Raw genomic sequence first — 25,323 nt, 5'->3', positions numbered from 1 at the left:
CACGGGCCCCCGCCCTCGCGACTGCGTGTCCGGCACGGTGCGCGCTGCTGCCCGCGCTCCGGCCGGCGCCGCCGAGGCCGTGGCTCCGTGCCCCCGCCCCGCGGCCGGCTCTCGGCTCTCGGGCGGAGTCCTCGTCTATGTGGGCGCGCTCCTCCGGCCGAGCCGCCGCCGTCGCCGCCGCCCGCCGCCGCCCCGGGGCTCTGCGTCCACGCGCAGGGCGCGGGCAGCTGGGCGCTCGGCGCCGCCAGGCCAGGCGCGGAGCAGGCGGCGCGCGGTGCTAGGGGCGCGGGGCCCGAGCCGGGCGCGGCCGCGGGCGCCGCCGCAGCCATGAGCGGCAGCAGCGGCGGCGCCGCCGCCCCCGCCGCGTCCTCCGGCCCCGCCGCCACGGCCAGCGCGGTGAGCTCGGGCTGCGGGGGCGGCGCCGGCGAGGGGGCCGAGGAGGCGGCCAAGGACCTGGCCGACATCGCGGCCTTCTTCCGATCCGGTGAGTGCAACTGCGCCGCTGCCCGCGCGCGCTCCGCCACCCCCGCCGCGGAGGCGCGGTCCGCGGGCCCTGGCGCGCCCGGTGCTCGCCCGCCCGTCGGGCCCGGAGCGCGCTCGCCCAGGCCGCTGCCCGGCGCCGGGGCTCCGGGCTCCACACCGGCGGGTCCCGCTGCCTGCGCCGCCCCCCGTGCCGCGGCTCGGCCCGGACGCCGCCGGCTCGCCCTTCCCTGCGCCCGCCCCTCGTTCCAGGGTGAAATCTCCCTGTCGCCCGCCCCGGAGGCTACAGCTCCACCGGTTGGGGCGCCGGCTCTTTGTCTCTTTCGAGGGAGGGCCGAGGAGGCGGCGGCGGGGACGGCGAGGGCGGAGGCCCCTGTCCCGGAGGCCGAGAGGACGGGGGCGGCGGGGCCAGGCCCGGGAATGCAGGCTCTCATCTGGGCTGGTCTCCGGGTCTGATTTGTCCCTGGCCCCTCGTCGACCCCGTAAGCCGCCTGGTTTCTTCGCTCGGTCCTCTAGCGTGTCACCTCCCCAGACTCGATCTACACTTCTGGGAAACGGGGCAGCCATGGCACCCGCCGCCCAGGGAGGAGGGGAGGTGGTGGCAGACATGAAGCGCGGCCGGCCGGGCGATGGGTGAGCCATTGTCTCCGGGGGTGGCCCGGGAGGGACATCTGGGAACGTGGTGACCCCGGGGGGCGGCGCGGGGCCGGCACTCGCGGGGCACTGCCTGGGAGGCAGTGCCAGGTGGCCCGGTGTCTCTCGGGCGAGGAGGGGGGTGGCCGCGGGAGAGGCGAGCTTTGCGGCCGGCCCGCGGGGAGGAGGCGCGGGAGGCGTGACAGGGCGTCCCCGGGACCCCGGCTGCGGCGCCTCCTCCCGCCCGGGCCCAGATCCCGCGTGAGCTGGCCCCGCGCCCCGCGTCCCCGAGCCCAGTCCCGTTGGCTGGCGCGTCCGGGCGGCGGCAGCCTCGGGGCCCGCAGCCCGGAGCGCAGCGCCCAGCGGGCCAGGTGCGGGGCAGGGAGGATGCAGACTCGGCGCTGGAGAGCGGAGGAGGGCGGGCCAGGTCGGGGCCGCGGCGGGCGGGCGGGCGCAGGGCGTGTGCGGAGTGCTGGCGGCGGCTCCCGGGAGGACGGCTGGGCCGGGGACGTCGGGGGAGCGGCCTGCGACGGGGCGCGCCCCGGAGGCCGGCGGCTCACTTTCCTTCGTGGCCTCTTTCAGAATCAAGTCGCCAGATTCGGTGAGATCAGTTCGGTAATCCGGGTCACAGGGAGCAATTTGCAGCGGGAGGGCGATGGTCGGAGGCAGAAGTGAGCAGTGCCGGTGCATCCCTGGTTTAGTACTGTCTTCCCTCGTTTTCTTGGTCCTTGTCAGGTGGGGTTACTTTTGAGTCGTTCTAAGAGATTGGTTGTGGCTGGGAGTGACATACGCCGACTCAACACTGTCAGCTTGGGGTTAATATACTCCCCACTGCGCCCTCTCCCCGCGAGGTCCCCGCAGAAAGCAAAGGTTTAGGAAAACATGAACTCCTTTCAAATGAAAGCCCTTTTTTTGTGCAACTAGCCCGATAGAGAAGCCCCACCTTACCTCTTAATAGCAGACCTGGGACGTCTTCCCTTCATGCCCTGCAGCTAAGTCTAGTATGTCTTCTCTCTGTCTTTACCACCTGTCACAGAATAATGGATTCTGTGCAGAATTCAGCTCCTTTCTCGTAGAAGGGTGCCTGTGCCCTGGTGATGGAATTTTTGGTGCTTTCTGAGACCAGACTTTCTTATACCTTTATTATGCATAGGAGAGAAATCACTTCTTTCGCTCAGAAGAGCCTCAAAAGACATCAGGTTGGACTGGCTGCTCACAGAAAACTTGCTCCCAGTCCGTGTGGCTGTCCGCAGGCTTTACCTGGCGAGGTAAATCTGTTGGCGGCCATGCCTAGGCCTGTGCTTCTGCTCGTCTGCTTGGTCTCCTGTACATGTGCAGTTTGGGACAGAGCCAGTCGGTGCTGCCCACAGGTTTATTCCTTTCTTCCTCCTTCCAAAATGATTGGGCAAACTGCCCCTTTAGTTATCTGACTTGGAATCAGGAACCAGAGCAGGTTTTAAGTAGGCAGCAGTTACGCTGTCCTATCCCAGGGGTAGCCTGGAACATCTTTTAAAAGTGCTTTTCCCTCCTTTGCGCACCTCTGAATCCCTGACCTAGATCTTGGCTCCAGCATCTAGGGCAGTGATATCTGGCAGAGGGCGGGTGGAGAGGGACCATTCATTTGGACTGGTCGGGTGGGATGGGACGAACGTTTAGACAGATGAAGCCGGAGGACCCTGGGTGGGGACCTCAACTGGTAGAATGGCTCTGGCAGGGGTCCTCCTGGGCAGTTTGGGTTGAATGCGGATGGCTGAACAGAGAGGTCAAGTCCGTTAGTAAAATCGAACATTTTTTCCTAAGATGTAGAAACACAGGAAATAGGATCTCGTTGACTGGGGTGAACAGATCAGGGTGTGAACATTTTTCCAGGGTGTTGTGAGCCTGGTACTTAAGATTGCCAGTCGGACTTAGACAAGGCGTTTCTACTGGTTGCCTTTCATTTCTTGGCCCTGGAACTGTTTGCTTGGCTGCCTTATTTTCTTTCCTCCTTTTTGTTCCTTGTCTGTCCCGCATTAAATTTTATCCTTGTAGTCACCGATTGAAAACTGGTACCCATGGTTGGATGAAAGAGGGAGAATTTAGCTTGATAGAACTTTTAAATAATTAGAGCAGTTCAGGCATAGAATGGGCTGTCATGATTCCTAGACACACTCAAGCAGGGGCACTGCCACCTGCCAGGGTTCGGAGCTGGGTGCTGGGGGCAGGACTCCTGCACTTGGAGAGGGTCTGGGGAGATGGCTCAGGGGCTGTTTCCTCCTTGGATTCCGTAGTTCCCTCTGAGCCCCCAGCACCTAGTGGTTATTCTTCACTTTTCTTTTAAAAAGGCATCACAAACGTGAGCTGGTCCATTAAAAAACATTTTTTTTTTTTTTTAATTTTATGGAAGAGGAAGCAGGCTTCTAGGGAGGTTGAATGACTTGCTCAGAGTGGAGCTCCGGTAGAGGTGGGGTCAGGGCTGGGAAGCATGCCCCTGACTCTGGGCTTCTTTCCCGGAAGCCTGTCATGGCCAGGACTTTGCCTACATTAGTTCTCAGTCCCACCGGGACCAATCACTTTTATTGCCAGTCTCTTTTGGGGCTCTGTTCTTGTGGCAATAAGTCATTCTTTCAGAGCTTTCCCTTTAACCTTTCTAGAGTGTGTGGGGGGTACTTACATAAATGCATTATTTTTAACCTGCTTGGCGTGTTTTAGGTTTGCATTAAATGAATGTGCAGAGAATAAGGGTTTGTGGTTATTATGAAGCGTCACGGCTCATCGTGCTGTGTTCCTTTCATTACTAAATCTTATTCTGGACTGCTGGCTGCAGCACTTCTCTTTCCAATGGAATATGTGAAGACAGTCGAGTCTGTCCCTTAGTGAGGGAGCAGTCTGCATATCCTTCTATGTTGGTATAATGGTTTCCTCGTGGAATATCGAGGGAATTTGTCTTTGTATTTATGCTTCTCACACCACTTAAGTAGCTGGCTTCTGAGCTTGTGTTGCTGCTGCTTTGTATATTTAGAAGCCTGGCGGCTTTGGTCTTTGTTAGCACCAATAATTATCAGTTGGTCCTTGTTACCCTCAGTGTTTTGAAAAGGAAAGTTGAAGAAAATGAAACTTGATAATGAATGTTGGTTTCCCCTTTCTCAGTGGCAGAGTGAAGCTCAGTTTTAGAGGAGAGCAGAGAGATAGCTGAAAATATCCTGTAAGCGATTTTCAAGAAGTCAAAGAGCAGTAAAACAATCATTGAAGGAAACGTTCCATTGACACCTTGTAAACTGACTTACTGACATGGAATATTATATTTTTTCCTTTGCGATTTAACCATCCAAGGTTCACGTGAACATTTAGATGAAGCCATTTAAACCACTTAAATGATCAACCAAGATTTAAATGAAGCCAGTGGTTCTGTTTGAGATGGGGCATGGGTTTAAGTATGTTTTGCAAAATGTATATTAAAAATATGGGTTTAGGGTGGCCTTTTCAGACCTCTTAAATGTTATGATAGATTTGGGATTTGTTTCTAAGTGAAAGATATGTTTGGAGCTGTTATAATCTAAATCAGCTCTATCTGATATTTAAGTTTATTTACTTGACTCCTCTACTGAGAAAATTTTATCTCATATCCTTGGTGGAATTCCAGAGAAAAGTCAAATTCTCGCTCAGTAGCCACACTTTACTGCCTAGTAAAGTCACTTACGTTGCTAGGGATGGATTGTGTTTTACTATAAAAAGCAGTCTTAACAAGCCCCTTCTTTCCTCCTCGGTTCTATCGTGAATTCGTTTTTGTTTCCTGAAGTGCATTGTCTTGACACATTTTTAGTAGCGCTGCTGGCAGAACAGTAGCTACTCCGTGGAAGGTGAAGAACTGGCTTTGGGTGCGAACCCTACCGCATGGCCCTGAAAGGTAGTGCGGCCTCTGACGCCGCTGCTCATTTCTTCCTCTCGCGAGTGTTCGGCCGAGTGCACTTGGGTGAACTGACCGGGGTGACTGTGTTGTTTGTCTTGTGGACAGAGATGCTGTCTTTTGTATCTTCTTCCTGCTTCTCAGCCCCGCTGAAGCCTCACTCGTGGGCAGTGAACAGGATGGGCCCAGGGGTGCAGAAGGGGTGAGAGGGATTAGATGGTGCAGAGACAGAGCTCTCTTGTGTTCTCCTCCAGATTCTGCCGCTGAGCTGTCCAGCAAGCCCTAGGCAAGGGGATGAGCATGCACGGGAACCTTCCCAGTGTGCCTTGCGAATGGGAATTCTGGCAGCTGTATTGTTTTTCTTCTTCTTCTTCTTCACCTGCAGCCATTCTGGGTATCGCTGTCGCTGTGTCTCTGAATTAGGGCAAAGGAGCAGAAAGGAGCCAGGCTGTGTGGATCAGGACCCCGCAGGGTGCCTTCCCCGCTGCCTACTCTCCGTGGCCCTGGGCTCCTGTGCCCGCTGTGGAGGCACTGCCTGCCCGAGCCCCTGGCTCCTGCCCCTGCCACAGTGCTCGGCCCCGACCAGACCGCGATGCCACTCCGTCTCTGCCACCTGATAAAGAGGAGACCCCGGCTAGAGTTGCCAACGCCGTCTCCCAGCATTGTGACATCCTCGAGCCTTCCGCGCAGACGGTCTTGTTTATGGGAATTCTTGCCCCAGCGGTTAATGGTTGGCGAGTGCCTGAGTCTCATCTTCACTTCTCATTTGGCAATGGAAGTGCTCAGTTTGCTCACGGAATAGCTCTTACCTTAATTTCCTCTTTTTTCTCCCCTCTCCACGTAAGGAAGCCCCTGGAAACCCAAGTTCTGAACCACCTGCCCTCTGGGAAAGGTTATATGTCTAGGGCCAGAGCGAGAGTGAGAGTGGGGTGTGTGGACTTTGAAGCGCAGGGTGTAGGGGCTTGAGCTGCAGAAAGGCGTTTCTCTGGGGTTTCTGGGGTTTTTTCCTTGTGAGACCTCCTGGTCAGTCGGGACTATTTGGTCTAATGCCAGATGTGCTCTGGCAATATGAAACCTCCCTTTGGTGATACATATACTTGAATTGTAGATTACTGACTTCTTTGATCAGCCACACGTCTACTCTTCTCTGGTTGGGGAGGATTGCGGAGTAATCTATGGAGCAGATCTTGTGCTTTGGAAGCATCACACCATTTGGGCTCTGTCATAAATGAGTACATTTTACCAGTTACCCTGACGGGAAGCTTTAATGAAAACGTTAGTGAACACACAGAATAGATTCTTGGTCTAGGGTACTTTGCGTTAGCAGTGTCCGCGTGAGTTCATCAGGCTTATTTTCTTACAGTTTGTAGCCCTGTTGTGGACAGCGATGAACTGCACCCGGTTTCTCTTCAGGAGGGGTTTCTGCAAGGTCCTGCCAGCTGCATGGCCCTCCCCGCTTTTCTTTCAGCCTCAGGAAGGTACTTGGTATGCTGCTGGGAAGGGCTAAGGCCCCTCGCTGTCTGCTGTGGTTGTTAGCGTTAAAAGCAGTAGGTGTGAACAGATAAACTGGTACATCCATTCGGCTGATGCTGAGTGAAGGAAGCCTGTTTCAAAAGGCTACATAGGATTCCACTTGTACGACATTCTCAAAAAAATAGAATTGCAGGGACAGAGAACAGATTGGTTGATTGCCAGGAATTAGGGGTGGGGAGAGCTTGACTACAGAGGGGCAGTGTAAGGGGCATTTTGAGGGATGATGGAACTGTTTTGTATCCTGGCTGTGGTGGTGATTCTATATATTAAAATTCATAGAACTGTACATGGAGAAAAGAATCCAGTTGTACTGTATTATAATGTAAAACATAACATTAAAAAAAGGCTGGGGCTTCTCTGGTGGCGCAGTGGCTGAGAGCCCGCCTGCCGATGCAGGGGACGCGGGTTCGTGCCCCGGTCTGGGAAGATCCCACATGCCGCGGAGCGGCTGGGCCCGTGAGCCTTGGCCGCTGAGCCTGCGCGTCTGGAGCCTGTGCTCCGCAACGGGAGAGGCCATTAACAGTGAGAGGCCCGCGTACCGCAAAAAAATAAAAATAAAAAAAAGGCTAACCACAAACTGGGAGAGAACATTTACATTACAAATCAGACAAAGAATTATATATACAGGATTAAAATAAGGCTTCCTCAAATCAATAAGGAAGGCAGTCCAAAAGGGAAATAGACAGACAATTCAAAGTACAAAATGGCCAACACATATTCAAGGAAATGCAAATAAAAACTGTGAGATACCAACAAAAGTCAAATCTAATAGAAGTCATTTATCTAGGTAAACTTGAACAAAACTGAGTTATTTTAGAAGGATTTTTTATTGATTTTAAAGATAGTAAGAGAGTGACCTCGGTGGGACCAAACTTCCTGAAACGTCTAGGGGTCACCTAGAGAGACTTTGAAGATAGTTATGGGGAAGTAAAGATCCTTTTCTTGGATTCTGTAAGAAGCGTAACTTGGGAGTCCATTTGGCATATAAGTCAAGTCTGTGGACTTAAAAAAACTATCTTTAGATGCACACAGTCACCTGCTTCCAATTTTCCCACTCCAGTGAGTTTTGCTGCTGTCCAGATAGAAAAAGAGTAGCACATGCAGGGTGGTCCGCTGTGCCTGGACGTTCCTGGTGTTAAAGAAGGAATTTCTAGGAATAAGTTTCATTTGGGGGAGGGGGCGTTGTTCCTGCATTAATACCTATGTGAGGTCATTTGCCCTCTGTTCATGGACTTTCCTGTATGTAATTGACTCTGAAGCTCTGTGTTTTGCAGTGTTGATGGTTAATGAATGAATTTATAAAGTGTTAGTTTCCCCACTTAAGACTCATAACCATAAAATAAAGCTGAACTTGAGAAAAACACAATTCAAATTTAAAATTATGATCCTCAAATATTTTTAGATAGGTTTTGTTGGTATCTTGTTTTTCTTTGTGTGTGTGTGTGTGTGTGTATCTTGGAAAAGTCATAAAACACCCCACTTTGGAATTCTGTGGAATGGGTGGTTTCAGTGCAAGAAGAAATGAATAAATCAGAGACTGATTTTTTTTTTTAAAAATAAATATTTATTTATTTTTGGCTGCATTGGGTCTTTGTTGCTGTGCGCGGGCTTTCTCTAGTTGTGGCGAGCGGGGGCTCCTCTTCGTTGCCGTGTGCGGGCTTCTCATTGCGGTGGCTTCTCTTGTTGTGGAGGATGGGCTCTAGGTGTGCGGGCTTTAGTAGTTGCGGTACGCAGGCTCAGTAGTTGTGGCTCGCGGGCTCTAGAGCGCAGGCTCAGTAGTTGTGGCACATGGGCTTAGTTGCTCCGTGGCATGTGGGATCTTCCCGGACCAGGGCTCGAACATGTGTCCCTTGCATTGGCAGGCGGGTTCTTAACCACTGTGCCACCAAGGAAGTCCCACAAAGACTGATATTTGAAATCTATTTTAAAAGAACCCATGTTTCTTAGTATATGTGAAGAGACATGTATAAATGATGTGTGTTTTAATTTTAATTTGAAGTTTATGCCTATGAAAAGTCTGTGAGTGTTTGGTCAAAACAGTATATATTTACAGTTGTTTCCCATCGTTGATTCCTTTTACTTCACTTCCCCTTCTCGCGCTGACCCACATCTTCAGGGTTTCCTTTTTCCTTCATTGCTGCTGTTGAACACCATGTCTGCAAACCCAAGCAGGGTACTCCTGGGCTATTTGGGTTCTGAAAGGTGTATGTTTTCTTACTTGCTTTTACTCTTAGTTAATCCTTGTCCTTCATGGCAGATGTGCTAGGATCTTCAGGAATAACAAAATACATGTTGTTTTTTTGGATAACTTTCTTAGTTTAGCTTTTAAATGATAAGGACCAAAAAGTACAATTTCTCTATTATTCGTTCTGAAGGTGCACACAAATATATTGGGAGGCAATACTTTGATTAGAACGTTGCTGTATTTCTACGGAACTAGAGTCACTCATACAATGAAATCTCTAAAGTTTAGATTGTCTAATATTTTGGCATCCTAATAATGAACAGATTCCTCATGTCTAATACTAAACAAATAGATGTTTCTGGCTTGTAGGTAGCTTTTTTTTTTTTTTTAATTCACGATTATGAGAAATCCCTTCCAGCCCTCTCTGCCCTTTTCAGGACCACAGTGATGTTAGCTGGCATGCAAGGACCCTTACTAGCTCCAAAGAGGCGGAGTATGTTTCACACAGTTAGTTCGGAGTTATTTCACCTCCACTGAAATGTTGTTCCACTGTCCTAATATATCTTGGGTTCAGGAACATTGAGAAGCGGTGCTAATTCGATGGTTTCCAGGCCAATCTGTTTCCTTCACGTGACAGTTCTGTCCACGTGTCCCTGGACGGGAGCCTCTGGGAGAGCAGCTCCTCACGGGACTGGTGAGCTCCAGCATTTTGTTAGCCGGCTGTATACCCGTTTCTTTCCTGATATTTAACCGCAGTCTGAGAGATGCAGGATCTGCAGGGTTCATTGCTGGGCATCTCTCGTCTCCATGGCATTGTTTATAGGTCCTGTCTCAGCTCTGCTGGTTGCTGAACACACAGAAGGGGACAGCCTGTTGGTGAGATGGGACCTGCCCCCCTGAACCAAATTACTGGAAACCTTTGACTGTAGACCCTATGCAGGATTAAGGTGGGATGATGGTAGATTTCCCGTGACAGCTTGCAGGGTGGATCGGGGGCTGTTTTGGGGGAAACTAGGATGGCGGGCAGTCTTGGAACAGCCCTCTGCCTCTCCAGGAGCTTTGCTGTAACCTAAATCTTCAGCAGCAGCTGCCAGAGCAGCGTGGGAGGGAGGACCCCCAGCCGTCAGGGGTCAGGTAACACCTTTGGAATGAGGCTCCATAAGCGGGTAAAATAAGCGCATCCGGAAAGCAGTAACCTGCCTGTAAGGTCAGAGGATGATATTTAAAATAGGTTTATTTTCTTGTCTCCACATGTTATTAATGCCAGTCCTGTCCTTCAAGAAAACCTGGTAAAGTCTTTCTCTTAACTATTATCTCTACTGCTGCTACCATCTGAGTGCCTGTGATTCGAGATGCTGTGCAGGTGTTTTATATACGCTTTCTTATGTAAAATCAAATCCCCCTTCCAGCAGGTGGATGCTATTTCTGGGTTAGGATGAGGATCTCAGCCTCTGGGGAGGTTGAACGACTGCCCCAGCTTGCGCTGCTTCTAGGGGCTGAAGCTGGAATTTAAACCCATGGCTGCCAGACCACGAAGCCCCGACATGCCCTTTCCATCCCTGATGGAGGGAGAGAGTAGAAATGACCCTCACTCTGCACAGCATCCCCCAAGGCACTGTGTTGTAACTTTCACATCTTTAAAACTGAATATGTATATCCTTGTGTGTTGAGGGTGGAAGCTGTAATTTAAAAGTCTCACACCAAACAAAAGTGGAATGAAAGATTCCAGGATAGAGCAAGCATTTTTTTCACGTTGGTCGGAGCCCTATAATTTAGCTTCTATGCCTTTCCTTTTGTCACCTAATTAAACATGATGTTCCTTTTTACATAAATAACCCTGGCAACCCCAGCTTTCCCACTGAGGTGTATTGAGTTTTCCTGGCTCCCAGCTGTTTCTGTCTGGGGAGGACTCCTGTGGAAGTGCTGGTCCCTGTTCCCCTGGCTGCGGACTTGGCCGGGGAGGAAGTCTCTGCGGTGGTCAAGGTCAGCTGTCAAGGTTAGCGGAGGGAAGTTTGGGAAGGGCGGGGAGAGGCTGGCCGGGGAGGGAAGTTTTTTCAGCGGGCTGATGTGTGTGACACCTTATGAAGATTACTGGGGCTTCCTTCCTGACTGAAGAAGGGGGCACGGGTGGGGCAGTGGGGAGGGGCAGCTGCTTTGTCAGGGACAGTTTTAGTGTAAAAGGTGGGCGTGGTCACTCCTGGGTTCTTTCCGTGTAGCTATTTTGTTGCAGCCACTCACTTCTTTGCTGTTCTTCATGGAAATGCGCCCACAGATGATGACTGTTGTGGTCATGGGGAATAGATTTACTTTCCACCATCCTCTTTTAGTGAGATAGCTCTCGGGCATGTGTTCTAGGTTTTCCTACATGTGGGGTGCATTTTCGTCAGTCACACCTCATCCCTCCCTCCCCAAACTGTAGCCTGATTTTATGCGTTGCTCCAGGTTTACTGCATGTGCAGGTCACAGCAGCATCTCCACACTGGGAACATGATCTGTTTTCATGTGTCTCTGAGTAACTCCACATCTACCTTGGACTTTTACTATTTCAGTCAGAGGATGGTCGAAATGCTGGTGTCTTGGATGTAGACATTATATAACCGGAAGGTGTATTGTACTCTTAAAATCTGCTTTTCGTTTCCTCCTGGTTTACTCAAGGAGTTTCTCAGTTTCAGGTTTTTTCATTTTTGTTTAATTCTCGCTTTTAAAAAATTTCTAGAATTACAAAAGTAGCACTGGCCTGCTGTTTAGTGGGAGAGTGTGTGCTTTTGACATGCTATTTTAGTTTATCTTTGATTTTAAACCAACAAAGGAGGTACAAGGCTGAAATCCATATCAACTTAGTCAAATTGAGATTTTACTGTATGTATCATTTTTGGCTATTTAGTTGGTTCATGTCTTCATTGTTGATTGCATTTAAAGTTCATTGAGGTTTTCTTTTTGGGGGGCGGGAGCAGGTAAATTTGTTTTCAGAAGCCAGTATTCATGTTCAAAGGAGTCAGATTCCCCAGTTGTTACTGTTTCACCTCAGGTGCGTCACCTACCCCTCCCCTTCCCACGCCCCTCTAGATACACACACACACACACACATACATACATGTTTTGTATATATTAAATTTACATATTACTTTGTTTCTGAACCATTTGAGAGTAAGTTGCAAAGTGATGGTGCCCTTATCTGTAAAAGGTGGCTTGAGAGTACTGTGTAAGAGAAAGGACATTCTCTTACAGTAGTGACCCAAGTCGTTAATTTTGATGTAATATTATTATATAAATCTGCTGACTTTACTAAAACTTTACCAGTTCTTCCAGAAACTGTTGGCGATGAAAAAAATACTGGTGGCCCAGCACTCTATCCAGGACCACATATTACATTTAGTTGTCAGGTCTCTTTGGTTTTAATTTGGAACATCTCCCCAGCCTGTCTCTTTTGTTACTTGGATATTTTTGAAGATTCTAGTCACTTCTTTGGAAGCCTGTCCCTTGGTTTGGGTTGTATGATTCCTAGGTTCAGGTCGTGCACTTCTGGCATAAGGGCTGTGTCCTTCCCCGAGTGCCCTGTCAGGGACACAGCTGTCAGCTGCCTCATTGTGGGACGTTTGTTCAGTTTGGTCATTTGATTTAGGTGGTGACTACCAGGTTTCTCCACTGTATTTTTCCCTTGTAATTAGTGTCTTGTGGGGAGAGAATTTGAGACTATGTAAAATCCTGTTCCTTTCCCGACTTTCATTTGCTGGTTGTCTCCCTTGATGGCTTTTGCCTGAATCAGTGATTACTATGACGGTTACAGAATGGTGATTTTTCTAACTTCATTACGTCTTCTGTATTTCGTTGGTTTTCGACCGTAAGGCAGAGCCTCTCCTTCTGCCCTACTTATTTATTTATGTAAGTGTGGCCTCATGAATTCCTGTCTTACGCAGTGGGTTATAATCCTTTGTTATCATTATTTAGTTTGATGCTAAAGTTGTCCAAGATCTGGCCATGATGTCCTTTCAGGCTGGCTCCTTTATCTTTTGTGACATGTTCTCATCATTTTTGGGGCACTTTGTTATTTTCTGACACAGTAAAATATTCCAGGCTTATGTTGTCCTTTCCTTACTCCAGCCCTGAAATCAGCTGTTTCTCCAAGGAGCCCTGGTTCATTTTAGCAGAAAACAGCATTAAGAAACTCAGTCTGGGCACTAAGTGTACTTATTGCCACAGGGGCTTCATTGCTTCTAGAACCTCTCAGCGCACACAGCTAGGAAGTGGGGAGTACGTATGTGTGCCACACATACATGTATATGCACACACACACACAGTGTCACATGCACACGTGCCGCTGTCTTTTTGTACCCCTGTCTAGAATAAAAACCATGAATTGATACTCATGCCTTCAATTCCAGTCCAGTACTACAAAGTGCATTTCAGTCTTGCCTCTCCCAAGTTTGTAATTCCTTTCCCCGACGTGAAGGCTCCTTTTATCCTCAGTGTCTTTGCTGATTTACTCAGAAAATGCAGTAAGCAGTTTCAGAATGCTAAGCCATACCACTGTGATTAAAAGGAACCTACATCTTCAAGTTGAAACCGTTCAAATCGGCAGTTAGCGGTCAGCTTCTGTTCAGCTCTTTGCCTTGTCACTTAGTCACCCAAAGAAAACAGATGAAGTCATGCCTGGAACTCCCCCGAGGCGTGTTTAAGAAAAGAGCTGCCAGACTCCATCAACAGCTCACTTTCTGGGGATGTGGAAGTGCAAAATTGAAAAATAAGGAGTTGCCAAAAAAGAAAGGGAGATCGATTTCTAATAAGTATGGTTTATAAAGCTGACACCTGTTGTGGGTAAAACAGTTTATCATCTTCATTTCCATGTACTAATGGCTGGAAGAGAGGAGGAAAAAGGAAAGTGTTGAGATAACAAGAATGAATGATGAGCCATGAGGGATGGCCTGGGACCAGGTGTGTGTTAGGCTGAGCGTGGGGCAGTGGTGGTCCTTTCACGGGAATCCATCCCAGGCTCCGAGTAGGGCGAGGAGCTGAGTCCCTCTCGAGTAAGTCAGGAGTCACGACTTGGGAGACCTGCTTGCTACCCTTCGTTGACCAAATGTTTCTTCCCAGAAACCACCTGCAGTAAGTTTCGTGCCGCTGTGTAGTGTGTGCTTTAGCGCGGGGTTTCTGGGACGTGTGTGTGTGCACTCAGTTCTAGAAACCGTGGACCACTGGGTGCAGATCTTTCTGTTACAGGCAAAGTGAATATTGGCTGTTCAGTGTTCTGCTCCATTAAATGATGACACAGAACATGGGCCCTTGATTTGGGGAGACAGTCTCGATTTCATATATTGTGTTCTGTATTTTCTGTGACTGTCCTCATGCTTGTTAGAGTGTGCTGTGGAATATTTAGCCTCTGTACCTCTACAGGCCTGTTCCTCCAACTAGACATTTTAGCAAGAAGAATCATAATGTGCTTATTCATGTTTTAAGGGTGAAAGCCTTTTGATTTAGAAAATTTGGAGAGTAAAAGGTCATGATTGCTCATTGGTCAAGCATTCTGGGGAAGGACTCGGGTGCTGAAGACGTTCTGGAATTAGCTAGTGCTGAGGGTTGCACACAGTGTGAATAAACTAAACCCCACTGAAAGATACACTTTAAAAGGGAAAATTTTATAGTATGTGAGTTACATGTCAATAAAAAAACGTTATGGCTAAATTGGCAATATTTCAGATTCCTAAACAGCTTCATTTATTGTGTGCTTCAGCCTCCAGCTGTTTAATTTTCATAGCCCTCTGCAAGGTAGGCAGTGACATCCAATTTTATACCTGAGGGAGGGGACTTAGAGAGGGCTTTTAACTTCCTGTAGGTTAGTAGCTATTAGGGGTGGCCAGGAGGATGGATGCCCAGCGCAGCCCCAGGTGGTTGTCCCCGGTGGAAAAAGCAGATGCCTGCGGATGGTTTCTCCCGCTGCGCCATGCATATCACACTGAGGTGTGTGACACCATTCAGGGAGCTTTCTGTGTCCCTTTTTTTGGCGTCAGGGAGAGGAAGAAAAAGTCACTCCTCTTTGAAGGAGGGTGTTGTGGATAAGATCTGGTCGGGCTTCAGTTGTGATTTGATGGTACCTTTGGTAATTTCTTAGAAAGCATTGGATTAACTGTCCCGTTGAAAATTTCAGGGAGTCTCAGTCAAAAAGAAAAAGACGGACTTTGCTTCCCAGTAAGTGGTGTATTTGGGGACAGCGAAGGGCACACCTGAAGTGGTTCAAGCCGGTGATACTTAGTCTCCCTCGTAGCGTCCTGGGGGAGTTGGAGGGGGAGAAGCTCGGCGCTCTTCTCCTGCTGAGCATGGCCTGGACAGTAACAGTTGCACCCAGCGTCCTCCTGCTCATGGGAGCTCTGTATTTTTTTTTTTTTTTCCGGTACGCGGGCCTCTCACTGTCGTGGCCTCTCCCGTTGCGGAGCACAGGCTCCGGACGCGCAGGCTCAGCGGCCATGGCTCACGGGCCCAGCCGCTCCGCGGCACGTGGGATCTTCCCAGACCGGGGCACGAACCCGTGTCCCCTGCATCGGCAGGCGGACTCTCAACCACTGCGCCACCAGGGAAGCGCAAGTTCTGTATTTCTGAACATTGGAGTCAGCCCTGCTAAATCGCATACACGACCAGGAGTACGTGTTAGACTCCAAGACGGAAACTGTATTAATTTGCATAAAATCGCATATGCTCTGTTCAAGAATTTTCATTGTGCCTGTTTTAGAATTGAGTTGATTCTTCATAGAGAGTATGTTAGCGTCCCTTAAAAGGAGACGTCTCAGTAAGAAGAAGAATTTGTGTGGCTTTGAAATTACTTTCGGTCAAGGTCCCTGAAAGAAAGGAACCACTGAAGACTTTCGTTCTTTTTAGCATTTTGAAACTTTTTCTCCTGATTATATACATTAAAAACATGTAAAAGTAGGTTGGGGTTTTGTCTGCTGTGTAGCATGCCTGCAAGGGGACCAGAGGTCTGGTGGAACGAGAGCCTTCCTGCTGGGTGGTGACCTTTTTATGATGTTTGGTCTGTCATCTTTGTTTCTCAGTTTCAGATGCCTAGCTCAGAATTACTTAGCACTTGAAGTGGTTTTCATCTTCAAAGGACTTTATGGGCATTATTTAATATACATGGCACTGTGTAATGAATGAGCTGTTTATCCTTTGAGCAGTGTCAGTATGCCAGGTGCCATACAGCTGGAGAAGACAAAAATAATATTCTGTCCAGTGGGAGTTTGTATTCTAAAGAGGCAAGATGATTAGGCAGATTCTCTCTTCTGGCCTCTTTTTAAAAATGTGCTGGGGAATAATGCAGAAATTAAAATTATAAGAGGTGATCAACTAGCTCAAGTCCACGTAATTGGAATTGCTCTCAAGGTGAAAATGAAATTTGAGATGCTCTTAAAAAGACCTAGTCTATTATCTCTCACCTATCACACATTTTTTGACATACATAGTATTTTTCCTGTTTACAGATGAGGATTTTGCTAAAGCTAGGGCAGAATCACTTTTAGTTCTCTTTATACCACCCCCAAATCCTGTTTTTCTTTACCTGGTGTAGGGATGTGCTTTGCAACCAAGGCTGCGTGAGAGCCACAAAGGCAGTTTTCTGAGTTTCAGACTGGGTCAGTCCACCCACCCTAGCTGGGCTGGCTGGCCTCAAGGGAAGCTTCTGGACCGCTTGCCCCGTCAGCCTCTCGAAGGCCCATCGCACACTCCACGCTGTGGCTGTGTTCTTGCCCCCGTCTGTGTGTTTGGTGTTCCCTCCTCTTCCTGGTTTTCCTGTAACTGACTGAGCTCAAGCATCACTTCCTTTAGGAAACCACCTACCTGTCTGTCTTCTGGCCTCCCTGGCCATCAGTGTTGGCGTAGTACCTTGTGTAGACCGTGTTCTGGTTCTGGGTCTTTGGGTCGTAATTGTTTCCCGTGAGTGTGAGCTGCTGGGCCTCTGGGCCTGGGCAAGCTCCAAGGAGAGGCAAAGTAAATGCCTGTTGTGATTTATACTGGTGGTTCCTTAACCCAGACTGTATCAGAATCACCTAAAAAGTTAAAAAAAATTACAAATCTCCAGGGATTCTCATTTAGTAGTTCTAGAATAGGGCCCTAGAATCCGTATTTTGAAAAAGCCTTACTGGTAACTCAGATGCACAGCTAGGAAGAGTAACCTCTGAGTTATGCCGAGGTGCACATATTGGTTATGGGTCATGGGGCCGTGGCCAGTTTTCTGTAAGGTATGATAAGTGCGTTGTGCAGAACCATTTCACTTACATGCCTGGAGGGAATGGAGAACGTGAATGTGGTCCGTTTATGACGGGACATCCTTCCTGAAGGAGAAGACTCTGGCTCATTGCGGAGCTCGCTGACCAGTCTGGTTTTCTGTTGTGTGAACAGACTGAGTGCACGACTGGCCCACCAAACTTGCATTTGTAGTCACCGTGTTGCCACAGAGATGTTACGTAGTATTGAAGGAGATTAGAGAAATCACATCGTACATTATCAGAACAGATGGCTTGTAATTTAACACTCCCCTAGCTCATATTCTTTGTATTGGTACTTGAGAACACTTTAAAATATCAGTTCTTACTTTGTTTTTCACCTTTAAAAATGGCAGAGTTCATGGGCTTCCCTGGTGGCGCAGTGGTTGAGAGTCCGCCTGCCTATGCAGGGGACACGGGTTCGTGCCCCGGTCCGGGAAGATCCCACATGCCGCGGAGCGGCTGGGCCCGTGAGCCATGGCCGCTGAGCCTGCGCGTCCGGAGCCTGTGCTCCGCAACGGGAGAGGCCACAGCAGTGAGAGGCCCGCGTACTGCAAAAAATAACAAAAAAAAGTTAGAGTTCATACCATGATTTAAAATGGAGATAATGTATGCCACACACACAGTATACAATGGCAGTGATGTAAAGTGGGGAGAATATTTAAAATATTTTGGGAGTGGCCTCTTTACCTCTGCTTTTAGAACTCACACATGATTTGCAGCAGCTTCTTTTTTTTTTTTTTTTTTTTTTTTGGTCCACTTAGAGATTTCATACTCTCCCTTATTATTTTGCTAGCACTAGTCAGGGCTAATTTTCATCTCCTGGCTTGACAGTAAAAGGAATATTATAAGATCGTGTAGATTCAGGCAACATACTCACTTTCACGGTGTTTTATATGTGATCAACAATGTAAAGGGTATTTTCCAGAAGAGGACCTCTTTGAAACTTTTTCTCTTTTCCTGTTCTAATCTATGGACTGATGTGCAACACTTAAAGATTGCATCCCTCATCAAGGACAATTATTCTTTGTCTCTTGCAGGGAACTGCAGCTTGACTGGAGTTCTGGAGTGTGCGCATGTGTATGCGTACACACACACACATACACACGTACATGCTTATAATTACATTTTGTAAATAATCAGAGTGGATACATGTCTGAACCACTTCAAATGAGGAAATGATAATCCTATTAGTGTAATTTAAAAATTCAGTAAAGCTTACTTTGATTTTTAGGTATTTGTAGTTACACGAGAACATAATTTTTAGGTTTTTTTTTAAATTCTCACATTCCTAAAGTATTCAGGAGTCTTTACAGGCTCTGCCTACATACATTTTCATGAGTCTCCTTTCTCATTTGCTGTATGTTAACAGTGATTGGCAAAAAAATTTGACAAGTAAGTTTTCTAGTCCCCAGACGATTCCTGACTTGCTTATACATCAATGTGTGTTTTAAGCTGAGTCCAGACATTAACAGTACAGGGCACTTCTCTTTGAATCTTTCTCTGCCTGTGTGAGTACTTTTGATGAGCCTGTGCTGCTCGTACCAGTGGTGGTTTCTGATGCTACTCAGCGGTGGAACAGGTACATCAGTTGTGAACCCAGCTCTGTTGGATGTAGTAATTCCTTCAGGATGAATCATTCAGGTGACTTAAGTGTATTGACACCTCTGTGTCAGTGCTAGGGAAAAAAAAACTTGTTAATTATATCGAAAAGCATCTGAAAAATAATCTTATCAGAGGCCTCAGGGCTGTTACAGGAGTGAGGTGGGAAATGTGGGATTAAGCCCTAATTTCTTCTTTTTAAATGCCCTAATATTTATTTATTTAACATCTTTATTGGAGTATAATTGCTTTATAATGGTGTATGTGTTTCTGCTGTATAACAAAGTGAATCAGCTATACATAAACATATATCCCCATATCTCCTCCCTCTGGCATCTCACTCCCACCCTCCCTATCCCACCCCTTTAGGTGGTCACAAAACACCAAGCTGATCTCCCTGTGCTATGCGGCTGCTTCCCACTAGCTATCTATTTTACATTTGGTAGTGTATATATGTCCATGCCACTCTCTCACTTCGTCCCAGCTTCCCCTTCCCTTTCCTCATGTCCTCAAGTCCATTCTCTACGTCTGCGTCTTTATTCGGTCCGGCCCCTAGGTTCCTCAGAACCATTTTATTTTATTTTATTTTTTTTTAAGATTCCATGTATATGTGTTAGCCTACGGTATTTGTCTTTCTCTTTCTGGCTTACTTCACTCTGTACGACAGTCTCTAGGTCCATCCACCTCACTGCAAATAACTCAATTTCGTTTCTTTTTATGGCTGAGTATAATATTCCATTGTATATATGTGCCACATCTTCTTTATCCATTCATCTGTCAATGGACACTTAGGTTGCTTCCATGTCCTGGCTACTGTAAATAGAGCTGCAGTGATCATTGTGGTACATGACTCCTTTTTTTTTTTTTTTTTCCTGGTACGCGGGCCTCTCACTGTTGCGGCCTCTCCTGTTGCGGAGCACAGGCTCCGGACGCACAGGCTCAGTGGCCATGGCTCACGGGCCTAGCCGGTCCGTGGTATGTGGAATCCTCCCGGACCGGGGCACGAACCCGTGTCCCCTGCATCGGCAGGCAGACTCTCAACCACTGTGCCACCAGGGAAGCCCCATGACTCCTTTTGAATTGTGGTTTTCTCAGGGTATATGCCCAGTAGCGGGATTGCTGGGTCATATGGTAGTTCTATTTTTAGTTTTTGAAGGAACCTCCATACTGTTCTCCACAGTGGCTGTATCAATTTACATTCCCACCAACAGTGCAAGAGGGTTCCCTTCTCTCCCTACCCTCTTGAGCATTTACTGTTTGTAGATTTTTTGATGATGGCCATTCTGATTGGTGTGAGGTGATACCTCATTGCAGTTTTAGTTTACATTTCTCTAATGATTAGTGATGTTGAGCATCCTTTCATGTGTTTGTTGGCAATCTGTATATCTTCTTTGGAAAAATGTCTATTTAGGTTTTCTGCCCATTTTTGGATTGGGTTGTTTGTTGTTTTGATATTGAGCCGCATGAGCTGCCTGTATATTTTTGAGATAAATCCTTTGGCAGTTGCTTCGTTTGCAAATATTTTCTCCCATTCTCAGGGTTGTCATTGCATTTTGCTTATGGCTTTCTTTGCTGTCCAAAAGCTTTTAAGTTTCATTAGGTCCTATTTTTTAATTTTTGTTTTTAGGCCCGTTTCTCTAGGAGGTGGGTCAAAAAGGATCTTGCTGTGATGTATGTCATAGAGTGTTCTGCCTATGTTTTCCTGTAAGGGTTTTTATAGTGCCTGGCCTTACATTTAAGTCTTTAATCCATTTTGAGTTTATTTTTGTGTACGGTGTTAGGGAGTGTTCTAATTTCATTTTTTTACATGTAGCTGTCCAGTTTTCCCAGCACCACTTATTGAAGAGGCTGTCTTTTCTCCATTGTATATTCTTGCCTCCTTTATCAAAGATAAGGTGACCATATGTGCGTGGGTTTACCTCTGGGCTTTCTATCCTGTTCCATTGATCGATATTTCTGTTTTTGTGCCGGTACCATACTGTCTTGATTACTGTAGTTTTGTAGTAGAGTCTGAAGTCGTGAGCCTGATTCCTCCAGCTGCATTTTTCTTTCTCAAGATTGCTTTGGCTATTCGGGGTCTTTTGTGTTTCCATACAAACTGTGAAATTTTTTGCTCTAATTCTGTGAAAAATGCCATTGGTAGTTTGATAAGGATTGCATTGAATCTATAGATTGCTTTGGGTAGTATAGTCATTTTCACAATGTTGATTATTCCAATCCAAGAACACAGTATGTCTCTCCATCTGTTTGTATCATCTTTAATTTCTTTCATCAGTGTCCTATAGTTTTCTGCATACAGGTCTTTTTTCTCCTTAGGTAGGTTTATTCCTAGGTATTTTTTTCTTTTTGTTCAGTGGTAAATGGGAGTGTTTCCTTAATTTCTCTTCCTGATTTTTCATCATTAGTGTATAGGAATGCAAGAGATTTCTGTGCATTGATTTATATCCTGCTACTTTACCGAATTCATTGATTAGCTCTAGTAGTTTTCTGGTAGCATCTTTAGGATTCTCTATGTATAGTATCATGTCATCTGCAAACCGTGACAGTTTTACTTCTTCTTTTCCAATTTGGATTCCTTTTATTTCTTTTCCTTCTCTGATTTCTGTGGCTAAAATTTCCAAAACTGTGTCGAATAATAGTGGTGAGAGTTGACAACCTTGTCTTGTTCTTGATCTTAGTGGAAATGGTTTCAGTTTTTCACCATTGAGAATGATGTTGGCTGTGGGTTTGTCATATATGGCCTTTAGTATGTTGAGGTAAGTTCCCTCTATGCCCACTTTCTGGAGGGTTTTTATCATAAATGGGTGTTGAATTTTGTCAAAAGCTTTTTCTACATCTGCTGAGATGATCATATGGTTTTTATCCTTCAGTTTGTTAATATGGTGTATCTCATTGATTGATTTGTGTATGTTGAAGAATTCTTGCATTGCTGGGAAAACCCCCACTTGATCATGGTGTATGATCCTTTTAATGTGCTGTTGGATTCTGTTTGCTAGTATTTTGTTGAGGATTTTTGTGTCTGTGTTTATCAGTGATATTGGACTGTAGTTTTCTTTCTTTGTGATATCTTTGGTTTTGGTATCAGGGTGATGGTGGCCTCATAGAATGAGTTTGGGAATGTTCCTCCCTCTGCTATATTTTGGAAGAGTTTGAGAAGGATAGGTGTTAGCTCTTCTCTAAACGTTTGATAGAGTTCACTGTGAAGTCATCTGGTCCTGGGCTTTTGTTTGTTGCAAGATTTTTAATCACAGTCTCAATTTCCGTGCTTGTGATTGGTTTGTTTATACTTTCTGTTTCTTCCTGGTTCAGTCTCTGAAGGTTATACTTTCCTAAGAATTTGTCCATTTTTTCTAGGTTGTCCATGTTATTGGCATATAGTTGCTTGTAGTAATCTCTCATGATCCTTTGTATTTCTGCAGTGTCGGTTGTTACTTCTCCTTTTTCATTTCTAATTTTATTGATATGTGTCTTCTCCCTTTTTTTTTCTTGATGAGTCTGGCTAATGGTTTATCAATTTTGTTTATCTTCTCAACAAACCAGCTTTTGGTTTTATTGATCTTTGCTGTTTGGGGGTTTTTTGTTCTTCTTTCTCTAACTGCTTTAGGTGTATGGTTAGGTTGTTTATTTGAGATGTTTCTTGTTTCTTGAGGTAGAATTGTTTTGCTATAAACTTCCCTCTTAGAACTGATTTTGCTGCATCCCCATAGGTTTTGGGTCGTCGTGTTTTCATTGTCATTTTTCTCTAGGTATTTTTTGATTTCCTCTTTGGTTTCTTCGGTGATCTCTTGGTTATTTAGTAGTTTATTGTTTAGCCTCCATGTGTTTGTTTTTTTCACAGATTTTTTTCCTGTAATTGATATCTAGTCTCATAGCATTGTGGTCGGAAAAGATACTTGATATGTTTTCTTAAATTTACCAAGTTTACCAGTTTTCTTAAATTTACCAAGGTTTGATTTGTGACCCAAGATATGATCTATCCTGGAGAATGTTCCATGAGCACTGAGAAGAAAGTGTATTCTGTTGTTTTTGGATGGAATGTCCTCTAAATATTAATTAAGTCCATCCTGTTTAATATGTCATTTAAAGCTTGTGTTTCCTTATTTATTTTCATTTTGGATGATCTGTCGTTTGGTGAAAGTGGGGTGTTAAAAGTCCCTTACTATGATTGTGTTACTTTTGGTTTCCCCTTTTATGGCGGTTAGCATTTACCTTATGTATTGAGGTGCTCTTATGTTGGGTGCATAAATATTTACAATTTTTATATCTTCTTTTTGGATCAATCCCTTGATCATTATGGAGTGTCCTTCTTTGTCTCTTGTGATAGTCTTTATTCTAAAGCCTATTTTGTTTGATATGAGAATTGCTACTCCAGCTTTTTTTAAATTTCCATTTGCATGGAATATCTTTTTCCATCCCCTCACTTTCAGTCTGTATGTTTCCCTAGGTCTGAAATGGTTCTCTTGTAGATAGCATATTTATGGGTCTTGTTTTTGTATCCATTCAGCCAGTCTGTGTCTTTTGTTTGGGGTGTTTAATCCATTAACATTTAAGGTAGTTTTTGGTGTATGTGTTCCTGTTACCATTTTCTTAATTGTTTTGGGTTTATTATTGTAAATAGGTGTTTTCCTATGTAGGTGTTTTCCTTCTCTTTTGTTTCCTGCCTATAGAAGTTCCTTTAGCACTTGTTGTAAAGCTGGTTTGGTGGTGTGAAATTCTCTTAGCTTTTGCTTGTCTGTAAAGGTTTTAATTTCTCTGTCAAATCTGAATGAGATCCTTGCCGGGTAGAGTAATCTTGGTTGTAGGGTTGTTTTCTTGGTTGTTTTCTCTTTCATCACTTTAAATATGTCCTGCCACTCCCTTCTGGTTTGCAGAGTTTCTGCTGAAAGATCAGCTGTTAAGCTTATGGGGATTCCTTTGTATGTTATTTGTTGCTTTTCCCTTGCTGCTTTTAATATTTTTTCTTTATATTTAATTTTTGATAGTTTGATTAATAGGTGTCTTGGAATGTTTCTCCTTGGATTTATCCTGTATGGGACTCTGCACTTCTTGGACTTGATTATTTCCTTTACCATGTTAGGGAAGTTTTCAAGTATAATCTCTTCAAATACTTTCTCAGTCCCTTTCTTTTTCTCTTCTTCTTCTGAGACCCTTATAATTTGAATGTTGATGAGTTTAATGTTGTCCCAGAGGTCTCTGAGACTGTCCTCAATTCTTTTCATTCTTTTTCCTTTATTCTTCTGTGCAATAGTTATTTCCACTATTTTATCTTCCAGGTCACTTATCCATTCCTCTGCCTTAGTTATTCTGCTATTGATTCTGTCTAGAGAATTTTTAATTTCATTTATTGTGTTGTTCATCGTTGTTTGTTTGCTCTTTAGTTCTAAGTCCTTGTTAAACGCTTCTTGTATTTTATCCATTCTGTGTCCAAGATTTTGTGTCATCTTTACTATCATTACTCTGAATTCTTTCTCAGGTAGGCTGCCTATTTCCTCTTCATTTGTTTGGTCTGGTGGGTTTTTAACCTTGCTACTTCATCTGCTCTGTAATTCTCTGTCTTCTCATTTTGCTTAACTTATTACTATGTTTGGGGTCTCCTTTTCACAGGCTGCAGGTTCATAGTTCCCGTCATTTTTGGTGTCTGCCCCCAGTGGGTAAGGTTGGTTCAGTGGGTTGTGTAGGCTTCCTGGTGGAGGGGACTGGTGCCTGTGTTCTGGTGGATGAGGCTGGATCTTGTCCTTCTGGTGGGAGGACTGTGTCCCGTGTTGTGTTTTGGGGTGTCTGTGACCTTACTATGATTTTAGGCAGCCTCTCTGCTAATGGGTGGGGTTGTGTTCCTGTCTTCCTAGTTGTTTGGCATAGGGTGTCCAGCACTGTAGCTTGCTGGTCGTTGAGTGGAGCTGGGTCTTTGCGTTGAGGTGTAGATCTCTGGGAGAGCTTTCACCGTTTGATATTACGTGGGGCTGGGAGGTGTCTGGTGAACCTGTGTCCTGAACTTGGCTCTCCCACCTCAGAGGCTCAGGCCTGACAACTGGCTGGAGCACCAAGATCCTGTGAGCCACACGGCTCAGAAGAAAAGGGAGAAAAAAAAAAAGAAAGAAAGATAGAAGGAAAAGTAAAATAAAATAAAATAGAATAAAATAAAATAAAGTCATTAAAAAGTAAAAAATATATTACTAAAAATAAACAAAATGTAAAAAGAAGAAAGAAAGAAGAGAGCAACCAAAGCGAAAAACAAATCCACCAATGAAAACAAGTGCTAAAAACTATACTATAAAAAGAAAACAAAAGAAAAACGGACAGACAGAACCCTAGGAGAAATAGTAAAAGCAAAGCTATACAGACAGTCACACAAAGAAGCATGCACATGCACACTCCAAAAGGAGAAAAAGGAAAAATATATATGTATTAAAAAAAAAGGAAGAGAGCAACCAAATCAATAAACAAATCTACCAATGATAATAAGCTCTAAATACTAAAATAAGATAAACATAAAACCAGAAACAAAGCGAACCCCATGTCTACAGTTGCTCACAAAGTCCACTGCCTCAATTTTGGGATGATTCGTTGTCTATTCAGGTATTACAGAGATGCAGGGTACATCAAGTTGATGGTGGATATTTCATCTGTTGCTCCTGAGGCTGCTGGGAGAGATTTCCCTTTCTCTTCTGTGTTCGCACAGCTCCCGGGGTTCAGCTTTGAATTTGGACTCGCCTCTGCGTGTCAGTCGCCTGAGGGTGTCTGTTCTTCATCCAGACAGG

At 45.8% G+C, this 25,323-nt stretch overlaps 1 protein-coding gene across 1 annotated transcript in view; it reads left to right on the top strand.

Annotated features, from left to right (window-relative positions):
• Positions 1-327: 327 nt before the first annotated feature.
• The window catches only part of TRIO (trio Rho guanine nucleotide exchange factor), a gene marked incomplete at its 5' end in the record, with an annotated part of 376,660 nt that continues 351,664 nt past the window's right edge, over positions 328-25,323 (top strand). Inside the window, one exon of the mRNA XM_079704002.1 lies at positions 328-484. Coding sequence (XP_079560128.1) covers positions 328-484 — 157 coding nt within the window. The remainder of the gene's footprint in view (positions 485-25,323) is intronic.

The sequence above is a fragment of the Hyperoodon ampullatus genome (genome assembly GCF_949752795.1).
Source record: "Hyperoodon ampullatus genome assembly, chromosome: 4".
NCBI lineage: Eukaryota > Metazoa > Chordata > Mammalia > Artiodactyla > Ziphiidae > Hyperoodon > Hyperoodon ampullatus.
Note: the sequence above shows the minus strand (reverse complement) of the source record. Positions and strands in the feature narration are given on the sequence as shown.